Source organism: Elgaria multicarinata, chromosome 1 (genome assembly GCF_023053635.1).
Source record: "Elgaria multicarinata webbii isolate HBS135686 ecotype San Diego chromosome 1, rElgMul1.1.pri, whole genome shotgun sequence".
Taxonomy (NCBI): domain Eukaryota; kingdom Metazoa; phylum Chordata; class Lepidosauria; order Squamata; family Anguidae; genus Elgaria; species Elgaria multicarinata.
In genome coordinates this window covers 41,053,370-41,066,177 of record NC_086171.1, presented here as the reverse complement: position 1 = coordinate 41,066,177, position 12,808 = coordinate 41,053,370, and the positions used below count along the sequence as shown (strand labels likewise).

At 42.5% G+C, this 12,808-nt stretch overlaps 1 protein-coding gene across 3 annotated transcripts in view; it reads left to right on the top strand.

The window, feature by feature from the left end:
- The window catches only part of CTDSPL (CTD small phosphatase like), a 214,356-nt gene that overhangs the window by 186,681 nt on the left and 14,867 nt on the right, over positions 1 to 12,808 (top strand). For all 3 annotated transcript variants that reach the window (XR_010025468.1, XM_063126640.1, XM_063126628.1), the window contains 2 exons: positions 3,225 to 3,281; positions 10,457 to 10,549. Coding sequence is in view for 2 of the 3 variants with exons in the window: in XM_063126640.1 (XP_062982710.1) it covers positions 3,225 to 3,281; positions 10,457 to 10,549 (150 nt within the window). In the remaining variant the exon portion in view is untranslated. The remainder of the gene's footprint in view (positions 1 to 3,224; positions 3,282 to 10,456; positions 10,550 to 12,808) is intronic.

The following is a 12,808-nucleotide window of genomic DNA, read 5'->3' as shown; positions in this document are numbered from 1 at the left end:
TTTTGAGACCTCTCCACCCTTATAAAGTTTCAGGTATCTCGTTAAAAATTAAGGACGAGTTCCCCCTTTTATGCAAGGCTGTTCTAGTTTACTGCAAACAAAAGTACTAAAATCCCAAATTTAAGGCTTGGAGCCAAAATGGATATTATTTTAAATCTGTATCTAGCAGCAATGTTATTCCCCCCCCCCATTTTGCAGTATTTGAAGGGCAGCCATGTAGGGGTGGGGTGAGGAATGATCTGGATCTTAACAGCACCCATCCCGTATGCACTAAGGTCACAATCCCCATCAGGGGACCCTGATGTTACTCTAGCGTAAAAATCAAAACAAAAATGCAGGTGCTAGATACCAATTTAAAGTAACATTTGTTTTGTCCCTGGGTCTACTGAGGAGTAGGCAAAATTCTGAAGTAGTAGAATGGATATCAGCTGTTCAGAATTTCTCTCAACTTAAGAAAAGAAAACCAACGTTCCCTTGCACGTACAAAACTAATACAGCACAGAGCATTCTGGAACACAAACACCCACCCTTCTGTTATTTGCAGGTATTTTTAAAATATAGAGTAGCATTCAGAAATGTCGTTCCCCCACTTTCAATCTCAACTGGTACAATCCGCTCTATTATTATTGTTATTATTATTATTTATTACATTTATATACCGCTCCATAGCTGAACCTCTCCGGGTGGTTTACAAAGATTAAAGACATTGAACATTAAAAATTAATATACAAAATTTAAAACCATAAAAGCACAAAATTTTAAGAAGTTAAATATATATATATATATATACATACACACATACATTTAAAACAACTCTAAACTCTCAGCAGATCCGAGGTCAATTACAAACTCAGCATATGCTGTTAAATGCCTGGAAGAAAAGAAAGGTCTTGACCTGGCGCCAGAAAGATAACAATGTTGGCTACAGGCGGGCCTCATTGGGGAGATTATTCCATAATTGAGGCGCCACCACTAAAAAGTTCCTCTCCCTTGTTACCATCCTCCAAGCTTCCCTTGGAGTAGGCACCCGGAGGAGGACCTTAGATGTTGTTATTTATTTATTTATTTATTTATTTATTTATTTATTATACTGCCCATCAGCCGAAGCTCTCTAGGCAGTGCAAAATTAAAAACTATAAAATACAAGTATAAATGTAAAACATTGAGTGTAGTGTACGGGTAGGTTCATGTCGGGAGAGGCGTTCCGTCAGGTATTGTAGTCCTGAGCCATGTAAGGCTTTATAGGTTAAAACCTCCTGTGACGCCGCCACCTCATGCACAAGGCTTTGACGCGCACACCTCCCTCAGGCTAAGCACCACCACTTAAATACCTGAGGAAGGGTAAAAAGAAAAGTGTAACCTTTCCCTTATAGCAGAGGGAAAAGGTAAGGGGTTTTGGAAAAGGCTTTTCTGTGAATATAGCAGGCTAAAGGTTTAATGTGATGTGTTTATTTATGAACTAATAGAGCAGGAGACACAACCAAACTGACACGTGGTTTTAGGGTAGCAAAATAAAGAAAATGTTTATTGTTTAAAGTTCTTAGTTCCTTCAAGTTCTATTCAACTCCTGCCTATTCTTAAGAATACTGGTAGAAACAAATCTAATAATAACAATCCTTAGTCCCTATGATCTTATTTCCACTCACTCCTCACACAACTCCTGACAAGAAATCACACAGCTAAACACATCTACCCTCTAAACCAGCCTTCCTCAACCTGGGGCGCTCCAGATGTGTTGGACTACAACTCCCAGAATGCCCCAGCCAGTGGCTGGGGCATTCTGGGAGATGCAGTCCAACACATCTGGAGCGCCCCAGGTTGAGGAAGGCTGCTCTAAACCCAATCACCAACCGAACCCCTCAGACCACTCAGCTCCCCCCTATATATAGACTCCTCCCCCTTTCCACAGCATCACCAGCCACACCCACTCAGTCCAACATTCCGCACTCTCTAGACATACTCAGGCAGATATACCTAAGGGAATAGAAATGTGGGTAACGCCACACCAGCACTTTGAATCAAGTTCAGAAAAAACATACAGGCATCGAATGCAAGCGGACCAGAATCGGTCTTATATGTTCTACCACCTCATTCTACTTTATGTGTAGTCCAGGCCTGAAACGGCATAGATTTTCTGCCATTAATCTCAAGCCTTTGGTTCTATAGATAACAAAAAAATAGATCTGTGAGTCCTTTTCTGGGGAAAAGTACCAGTCTGCTCCTTCGAAAAGGAAAATAACTTCTCAGAATGTTTGCAACATGTTCTGAGTCCTTGGGGGAAAGGGAAATCTGCAAACCTGAGTGTGTGCATCCATGCTAACTGGTTTCCCCAGGAGATGGCCCAGGAACAGCTGACATGACCGTCGCTTCCGGTAATGTTGCTGGTTAAGGCTGCACAACCTGTTTCTTGCCCCACCCCACCCCACTCCTTTTGGAAAGGGAGTGCATCTCTGAAGAGATGCCTTCCCAAAACTGGCATCCTACAGATGTGTTGGACTACAACTCCCAGGGGTGCTGGGAATTGCAGTCCAACACATCTGGCTTGGAATTGTCATCCAAGACATCTGAAGGGCACTAAGTTAAGAAAAGCTGCCATAGAGGAAATGAGAGGACCTCAGTGTTGACCGACATTAACCACAAGCAAATCCACTTGCAAATGTTAAACAGCAGGCCGGAGGCCTCATCCTGATGGATTGCAGGCGGGGAAGAGTTTGGCCTGGCGGGCTGTTCCTTTCCTGCACTAACTGATACGCTGTAGGCAAGAAGGAATGGGGCAGGCCCTCACCACCACCCTTTCTCTGGTCAATCGGATTCAGAAGAAAGAAGGATCTCCTTTCTTCTGGAGCCCTTCCTTAATAGCAGAGAGATCTGCTGGAGAAGGAAGGTCTGCAGCCTGCTCCACCTAGTGGATCTGTTTGTGGAAGCCAAGCAAGAGCCCTTCTGTGCCAACATGAACACAGGCCTGAACGCATTTTGACAGCCATTGTATAGCCAAAGACACAAACTGTTTGCCCGCTATGTCTATGTGTACAGGTATGTGAACCGGAGAATTTTCCAGGTCTTTGGCAATAGTTTTGAAAGAGTTTTCTGTGCTACTTATCACCAAAGTGCTGCCGTTTTTCGTGGGAGTGACGTTGTCGCTCCCAGTATTTTCCTCTGAGTGGGGATGTTGTAGTACGTATTCTAATTGTTTTCTAAAGCTGATCTCCTTTTCACTTTTCTAGCCAATTAGCAATGCTGATTTCATTGTTCCAGTTGAAATTGATGGAACTATACATCAGGTGAGCAGTGCTGCTATATTTGCCTTTTAAGCTGTGCATGCTGGTGATTTCCTGCTTTTCACGTCTGACTGTTTTTTAAACTGTCCACTTGATCTTCTTTTTGAGAATGTCAAAAGTAGTTTTCCTATCATGTGGAGGCAGACATAGTGAACCCAAAGAATGGCCCACACCCCAAGAGGGAGTAGGAGTTAGCGCTCCAATGAAAACTCACTATAGGAAATGCTGGATTGATACTTGCGCCTGAAAGATTATATTTCTTCCAGAAGGGAAGGAACCTCTCGTGCAAGCACTGAGTCATTACTGACTCTTGGAGGGACGCCAGCTTTCGCTGACGTTTTCTTGGCAGGCCTTATAGCGGGGTGGTTTGCCGTTGCCTTCCCCGGCCGTGATTACCTTTCCCCCAGCTAGCTGGGTACTCATTTTACCGACCTCGGAAGGATGGAAGGCTGAGTCGACCCGAGCCAGCTGCCTGAAACCAGCTTCCGCTGGGATCGAACTCAGGCCGTGGGGAGAGTTTCAGCTGCAGAAACTGCTGCTTTACCGCTGACAAAGGATGAAGTTTTAGAACTAATTGACAGACTAAAAGTACTATGTCACTAGAGCCAGAGGGCATTCCCTTGAAAGTCCTTCAACTCAAATATGAAATGCCTCAACTATTAACTAAAATATGGAAGTTATGAGTAAAATTCCACAGGGATGGGCAAAGTAGCACCTGGTTTTTTTAAAAAAAAAAGCTGGAATGTGTGTGGAAGTTATTATTATTATTATTTATTTATATAGCACCATCAATGTACATGGTGCTGTATCTCTTAGGCATCTTCCGTAGTGAAAGAAAATATGCAGCATTCATAGTTTTCTTTTAATTTCGCCTGTCTTCCTGCAAGCCCCCTTAAAAAATGCTTTTGAATACATGTCAGGATGCTTGATCCCAGAAGGAGAAGGATGCAATGTAGCTTTTAAAAAAAACTTATGTTCTGGGCCAGGAATGTATTTTCTGTCATACAACTCTCCTATAGCGTGGGTAGTCTGTTTACTTGCTTCCATTGCATTCAGCTGTGCTCCTAGATAATTTTGGACCCTGGACTTAATGGTCTTACACACAGGGAGACACATACACGCACACAAACACTTTAGATTCAGTCTAAAGTTCATAGTTCTCTTCTCCCTCCTCCACCACCATTCCGTGATTTCCAGCTGCTTAAGCTCCCTTTGAATCATAGCACCGTTGCGACTACAGGAATAAAACGGAGTTTGCTTCTGCTGCCCGGATGCTAAAGAGATTTACTTGGGAATAAGCACAACTTTGTTGTAGAAAACGACCAAAACAGTGTACCTCTGTATTTAAGCTGGTTATCTATACCCAGATATAGGCGGGCATTTTCCCTAGCAAGGCTCAATGCTATGCCTTCTAGGGTAATGGAGGGCAGATTTGGGAAAGTCCCACTATCAGATAGATGCTGCCCCTGTAACAACGAGGAGGTGGAATCTATCTCCCATGTATTATTCAATTGCAGCTTCTATCAGGAGGCAAGAAAAGCCCTTATCCATCCTTTCACGCAACGATTACCTGGACGATCGTCCGTGACCCTTATGTCGGTCCTTTTACAGGGTCAAGATAAGCATACCACTGAACAAGTTGCTAAATTTCTTAATCACGCAATCCTTACCAGATCAGTTATGGTGGCAGGATTTTCCTTTGCTTCTAGCACAGAACTTTAAGGAGGCTCATGTAATTATACTCTGTTTTAATTTCATGTATTTTAAATATTTATTATGTGTTTTTATATGTTTTTATATGTTTTATATGTTTTATTGGTCTGTTGACTGTAATAAAAGGAATTGAATTGAAAAGGATAATGCATTTTTTAAAAAGTAAACAGAATAAAATGAGCAACTGCAACCATGTACGTGCCTGGCTGGCCACCCTACAACTATAAAAACTCTTTTAAAAATAAGAAAAAGGAAACAACGCTGCAGCGAACAGCTTCAGCCCCAGTGGTCCCCAGCGTGCTCAGACAGCATCGTCTGTAACTCTTTGGGCAGACATTCCGGGGTAGAGGGAGTGGGGGGGAGCGTCACTGTGGAGCCCTGGATTTTGGCCCCAGGGTCCAGCCGTACCCACACCACTAAACTTTTTTCCCCCTATGTGGCCCTCCTTTTGAGACCAGATACTGTTGCTTTTAACCCCACAACTGATTGATGTGTTTAACTTGTCAGAACGGCAGAGATAAATGCCACTATTTAAGTTTCCCTTGTAAACTACCTAAGGGACTTTAAGATCTTGATTTCCACAGGGTATCATATACTTTGGAATTTAGGCCGGTTCGCACGATCAAGCAGCCCTCTGTGGCTTATTTAAGCCACGATGGGCTGCAATGTGGGCGGCCGTACTGAATATTTAAGCTGCAGCTTGATGTGTCATCTAATCCTGCCAAGGGTGAGTTATTGGTGTGGTTAACAAACGGCCCACAACCCTAAAAAATGGGATCTGGATAGCTAACCACACCAACAACCCAGCTTTGCCAGGTTCAGACACATGGCAAGCCATGGTCGTTGCTTGAATATTCAAAAATCGCGTGACATGCGCCACAACCCACCACAATGTGCCACAAGCTATGGCAATCACGCAAACCTGATCTCTGGCTTACTCTTTCTGCCAGCTGTTTGTTTAAGCAATTGATGTAATTCATGGAGATATAAATAGACCCATCTGAGCAACCAAGTTTTTTTTTTCCTCATCTGTTGTCCGTGAAGACTTGGGGCGTATCCTAAGAATTATCCTTTCCCCTATGAACTTGTACATCCATTAAGATCTTCTTCTGCCCCTTTGTATCCATGTTTCCTTGCCTACTCTGTGAAGATCATCATGTTGAGGTTGTGGATCCCAGAAACCTTTGCCTGAAATAGACTTTTCTGTCACTTGGTTGACTGTTAAAGACCATTTTTATTTTCCTGAGCATATGGTTTGCTTGATGCATTGTTAATGGTTTTATATTGATACATTTAAAATTATTGTAAGCTGCTTGAGCGCTTTTTGTGGTAGGCAGGATAAACATTTTCAAGGAAGTATCCGCACTACAGATGTAAACTGGTTGAACAGGCATTCCTTTCTCTCATGGGACCATGGGAATTGTGATTCTCTGAGAAGTTTTGGGCTTCTCTAAGAGAATCATCGGATTGTTCACCAAACTACAATTTCCAGGATTCTTTGGGGCAAGCCATTTCCATTCTTTCCAAAGTCAAGGTACATTTGTAGCATTAATAAGGATTTGGGTAACTTGCTATTCACAAGTATCAGTGTTTATTTCGCTTATCAGTTCTCTCTCATAAAAAGGTAGTGCTTTCCAGGTACAAGAAGTCTAAAATGGCTCCCTCCTTATGGAACTCCCTGCTTCTGGAGATCAGGCAGGTGCCAACGCTGCATTGTTTTCAGCACCTCCTGAAAATAGCTCTTTTCCAGGAAGTCTTCCTTGGTTAACCAGCCTTGCACTCTTCTTTTTTTCTAAAGAATAATTTTAGTATCATGTTTTTTCCTCTTTTTTTCCCCTTTTATACATTTTACCTCTTGTTGTTCACTGCTCCTGAATTTGTCTAGATGTGGAGTGTTGTACAAAAGTTATAAATAAATAGAACGTATGGAGGCAAGATGATAATGAGCTAAAAAGGAGGAAGAGGGCGGCACGCTTTCCTTTGTTTCCCCAAAAGGCAAGGTGTTGATGCTCATAACCCCACCTTGTCCCTTAGAGGAGGTAGTACAGCTCTTCCACTGACCTGCAGAGAAACTGTCTGGACTGTTGAGCAGTCTGAATAGCAAACCATCTTCAGCTGTTTAAACTTGCTTTTCCAGCGTCATGAGCCCTTGGCATTGCCTTCCACCTTCAGTTTATGGCGTGATAAACCCTGGCCAGTGGGCTTGCCTACATTAGCACCCAAAAGGATTGACGAGTGCATTTAGTTATAGCTAGGGACCCACTTAAACCACTGTGACAAGAGAATCACTGTTGTTTGTTAGAAGTTTTAGACTTGCAGGGGGTGGGGTGAAATGCAAAATTGCATTGCATATGCACACACGCACAAACCCACTGCAGTTGTACACTCAAAGACGACTTGAGAGTTGCATTTTCTTGAATATAGAAGTCCCTATTTGTCCTGGGACCAGGGCGATCTGAAAATTAGTTTAGACATAATGTAGATATGCCTGTGAGCAATATTCAAAAATATGGGTTCTTTGTATTGAACAGTAATAGTCCAGGCACTATTTCAAGAGCCTATTTACTTAAATGAAATAAAATGTATCCTGCTTTTTTTCTCTAGAAAATGAGAGCAGAAGAAAGATAGACAAGAGAAATGATAAACATTTGAAAGTTGTGTGCATTACTCTAGCATGTGATGACTTTTAGCATATATTCTTTCCCTAAAGGGCAGTGCTCCTTGAGCGGTCTTTCTGGAAGAGGCTGTGACCCGGTTCAAGTAATCCAGGATAGGCTGTGTGCATTCTTAATGGCCTATCCTTGATTACTTGCACTGGGAGGTAGCCACAACATCGTGAACGGGACCCTGGGAGACTCCGAGTCTACATGTCTTCTCCCAACTCTTACGGCAAGAAGGCCCACAACCACAGACGTTAGGGTATCGGATACCCAGGGTAGCTTGGCTGCATTTTCGTGCTTCCCTCACCCCCAGGATCCAAAATAAGATTATTAACCGCGTGACAAAACTGCGTTCTAATGGCTATGTTGTTGTAATGCTTGTTTTTCTATCTCTGCAATTATAACTCTATCCCAAGCAGATGTCCCTTGACAGCGCTAATTGTCCCAAATTTATTTAATAAGAGTATACTCTTCAAGTTAATGCAGGTTTGGTTTCCTGCAATTGCCATAAAAGCTAGAAATGTTTACTGAAGTAACTTCCTATAATCCTGTCATCAGTGTTTCTCATAAAAGCCACAGAAAATTATTCAACCACTGAGTCCAGAATTTTGTCACCTTTAAGGGTTAAATTGGATAAATTATTTCTTTTCTTCTTGATAGCTTAAACTCAACTTTTTAAAGAGAGTCTGAAGATTCATTCCAAAAACAGAACATATATTGTTTTGGTAGCCTGTTGTCTTGAGGTAGATTTTAAATTGGGTATATGAGGTGGAGTGCTTCCCATAAGCGCCTGATGGCCACTGTGTGGACAGAACGCTGGACTAGATGAGCGTTTGGTCTGATCCCATGTGTCACTGCTTCTGTTTTTACATTTAGCAAAGTGAATGTAGTTAAACTAATTACAAAAGTATACATTGTACTATTAAGCCCCCAAAGAATGCTCTGCTCCATGGTTTCTTCCACTGTAAGCCCCTTGAGCATTGCTGAGGCATTGTTTTTCTGCAAATCCCCCCCAAAAAAACAGAATTAACATGGTAGCTCCACATGGCACTATATTTTCTATATGCCCATCCCTTTCTGCTCTTGGTAAAAATCACCAGAATTTAGTCGGGAAAAGAGATTGTGACTGGAATGAAAAAAAAAGTTGGCAATGATGTCCTTGGATTCTCTGTAAAAATCATTCTTGACTGAATGGCTAGCATGGAAGCAACTACCAAGGTCCTTTGACCTGAAGATCATAAATCCTGGGAAGTAAAGCTAAGAGTTGTGGACATTTGCCACAAAGGTCAGCAAACCTGTGATGAATTCTGCATTATTTTCTCACTCCATTGTCTGTTAGGCCCAACTTGCATGGTGCATTCTACAAGTCACATAGTGGTTCCCCACTGTTGATCCATGTCTATTGTGTTTGCTAGCAAGGGCAGAAATACTTGCTCACCAATGGCCCTTCCAGTTGCGGTTCAGTCTCATGGGTTATTTGCCTAGGATGTAGGAAATGTACCATGGAGATATCAATCCATGTGGCAAATGCAACTTGTAGACCTGAATGGAGAGTCTTCACAGCAAGGAGACAATGGCTCAGTTCAGACAACACGTTTAGTCAATGCAGTGTGAAAACCCCACTCAAGGGACGACTTTTTAGGGGGTACTCCCCACAAAACATGTTCTAACTCCACCGTTGTGTGAGTTTGGGCTACCGTGGAGTTGAGTAAAAGTCAACACAGCATTTGAGTGACAGTTCCTCCACCTTCTCCCCTCCCCTGAGCCCATTAGCCATTGCTGCAAAAGAACCAATCCTGGCAGCTCTCCTAGAGTGGCACTCATTCCTTTCACCGCTCTTGCCAGGGAACTCTGTAGCCATTGGGAAAAGTCAACTCAACACAACGGAAACCTCCATGGAGCCCGCAACACAATGGTTGGACTAGAACTCTTCTCTGCATAGTATGGATATTCTGCATGGAGTGTTTTCCAAAAGAAATCCACCGTTGCATGGAGTTTTCCCACCAGACAACGCATTTCTCAACGGTGGTATAAAAACTCCACCATGGAGTTCTAAAACCACCATTGAGAAACGTTGTCTGAACCGAGCCAAACAATCAGCAAACCAATTGTATGGTATTGAGATGTAAAACTTAGTATCTAAATAGAATTTAGTAGATGGTAAATTAAAGCAACAGAATGGGAAATAACCTGCACTGTTGAATAGTATTATTATTCTACCCTAACATTTCCTATACAGGCTTAGTAACAACTTGGGCGTGGGGGGTGTCAAAATGCTATCTAGAGAAAGTAAGAGGATTTTCTTTTTTTGTTTGCAAATAAAGCCTTTATAGAGACAAGACATTTTGAAGGCTGGTTTTGTATTTGGATCATCCATTTGCCCACATTGAATGTGAGATAGCTGCAGATAGAAGGAGACATTCCTTTTAAAATTACAGTTTTTCAATCCTGCACATTGGCTGTCGAGAAACATTAGCTGATTCCATGAAAGATAACTTTTTGTTATTCAGATAAATAACAATCCTTTATTTAAAACTGAAAAAGACCAGATACGTGTGCCTTGTAATCTGTGACCCTATCCGTTTTCTGCTGTACTTAATCCACTCTGCCAAAGCGTTTGTAGGCTTACTTTACCCATGACGCTTCTGTCTTTTGAATTAAAGCATAAGATGACCTTGGGACCCCTCTTTTTGACATTTCTGCTGATTTATTCCCCATCGTCATGACTTACAAGTATGCCACGGCGTACGTCACCTATTCTTGTGTCTCAGCTGCTGTTCTTTTCCCATCCTTCCCACTTTCCAGGTTTATGTATTAAAACGGCCGCATGTGGATGAATTCCTCCAGAGGATGGGAGAGCTTTTTGAATGTGTTCTCTTCACAGCCAGCCTAGCAAAGGTAGGTCAGTCTCCCTCTGGGCCTTTGTATTTTGCCTCCTCCGAGGTACCCCCAAATTGGCTATCAGTGGCCAGTTCTGTGGGGCTGGAAAACCTTTGCTGCTAAGTAAGTGTGGTGCCGGCGTCAGGCTGGGAGTCAGTGTGGTGTAGTGGCTAAAGGGTCAGACTGGGAGTCGTGAGATCTGGGTTCTAGTCGCCACTCGGCCATGGAAACCCACTGGGTGACTTTGGGCCGGTCACAGCCTCTCAGCCCAACCTACCTCACAGGGTTGTTGTTAGGATGAAATGGAAAGGAGGAGGAGGGTTATGTACACCACCTTGGGTTCCTTGGAGGAAAAAAGGCGATATATAAATGCAATAATAAAATAATAAATAAATATGGAGTGTCGCTCCTCAGAATTGTGTGAGGGCTTCAAAAGAGGTGTTGAACGGAACACTTTTATGAACTAGACCCCGAAACAGCTCTCTCTGCATACAAAGTGTGTCGCTAATTAAAGCTGATTTCCCCCCCCCTCCTATCCACCTTTTCTTTGTGATGCCCCAAATCGCCTTCAAGAACCATTCTTAAGTTGGGCTTTCGTTTCGTGTAATGTCAAGTAAGGAGAAAATAATTATCTTAATCTCACCCCCCCTTTTTTTTCTTCTGTTTCTTTATCTGGCAGCGTGTACTTTTGTCTGCTATAATGTGTGGGTAAGTGTTTCCATGGTAACAATATCACATATGGGCTTATCTCATAAGGTAGCCTCCGTGTATTGGCTCACGATGCCAATATGAAAGGCTTTTTTAAAAAGTTACCATGGTTATGTTGGGGAGGGGTGGAAGAGAAGAATGGGAATAAATAGCTTCTTACATAAAATTGTATCATCAAGCTGGGCAGAAATAAAGCCTATCCATTTTTAATGCAGTGTCGGTATAGGAAAATACCGTATTTCTTCGATTCTAAGACGCCATCGATTGTAAGACGCACACTAATTTCAGTACCACCAACAGAAAAAAAGCTTTGATTCTAAGAAATAATAAACGCAGCCGCGATTCTAAGACGCACCCCGTTTTTAGAGATGTTTATGGGGGGGGGGAAGTGTGTCTTAGAATCGGAGAAATATGGTAATAGTTGAGGTTTAGAGCTATCAATCACTGCAAAGCACAACTAAACAAATAGCCTTTATATATTTTTATAAACCATGTTTGTAAAAGCACTCTGATGATGCCTACATATGTGGTTTTGTGTCGGGGGAAGAAGGAAGGAATCGATGCTTTGTGCACTCTGACTCGTAGGAACCACAGCGCATATCTGATGTGTTGTAGAAATGATAGTGCGTATAGCAAGCTGCATGGTAGACTTAGTTGCGTGAGTCCGGTGATGTTTTAAGTGGCGTCCATACTGGTGGTAGCAGCGAAAATGAATGTCAGTGTTTCCCTTGGTTAAGGTGAACCTATGGGAAGGAGGACAGAGCTCCCGTATCTTTAAGAGTTGTATTGAAAAGGGAATTTCAGCAGGTGTCACTTGTACGCATGCAGCACCTGGGGAAATTCCCTCTTCATCACCACAGTTAAAGCTGCAGGTGCGGTGCCCTCTTTAAAATCTGGTCACTCTAGTATAGCTCCTGCAGCTTTATCTGTTGTGATGAAGAGGGAATTTCACCAGGTTCTCCATATATACAAATGACACCTGCTGAAATTCCCTTTTCAATACAACTGTTAAAGATACAGGAGCCCTGCCCTTCTTTCCATAGGGTTACCCTACCCTTGGTAGAGTATAAAACCCAAACCCTTGCAAACTTTATAGCACTGGAGAAATTAGAAGGTGTGGGGGGGAGTATGCCACCCAGGTCAATGACGTGCTTCCCAAGTCATTAGAAAAGAGTGTTTTAGCACGTCTGCTGCTTCTGCAAGGCAGGTATTACTGTTCCTGGCTGAAGGCAAAGTCTAATGTTGGGCAAAGTCTATCGGTGGGTGATTCCAGGCAGGGAGTTAAGCTTAATATTTTTTTTCTTTGCTTGTGTTTAGTAATTGCCTCTCTCTACAATAGTCATCAAAGTGGTTCACAATTAATTAAATGTGCCATGAAACTATATTTTATTCAAGTGCACATGGCAGGTTTAAGATCCCTGCTACTCATTTCTAGACAAATACTAGAAATGAATTATTACATGGCTGGGGAATGGCATGGTGGACGTCCAGCATTCGGGATGAGAAACCAGGACTGGTTTCATTCTTCTCTGTTCCTGCCCTCCAATATATTTGGTAACACATTACAAT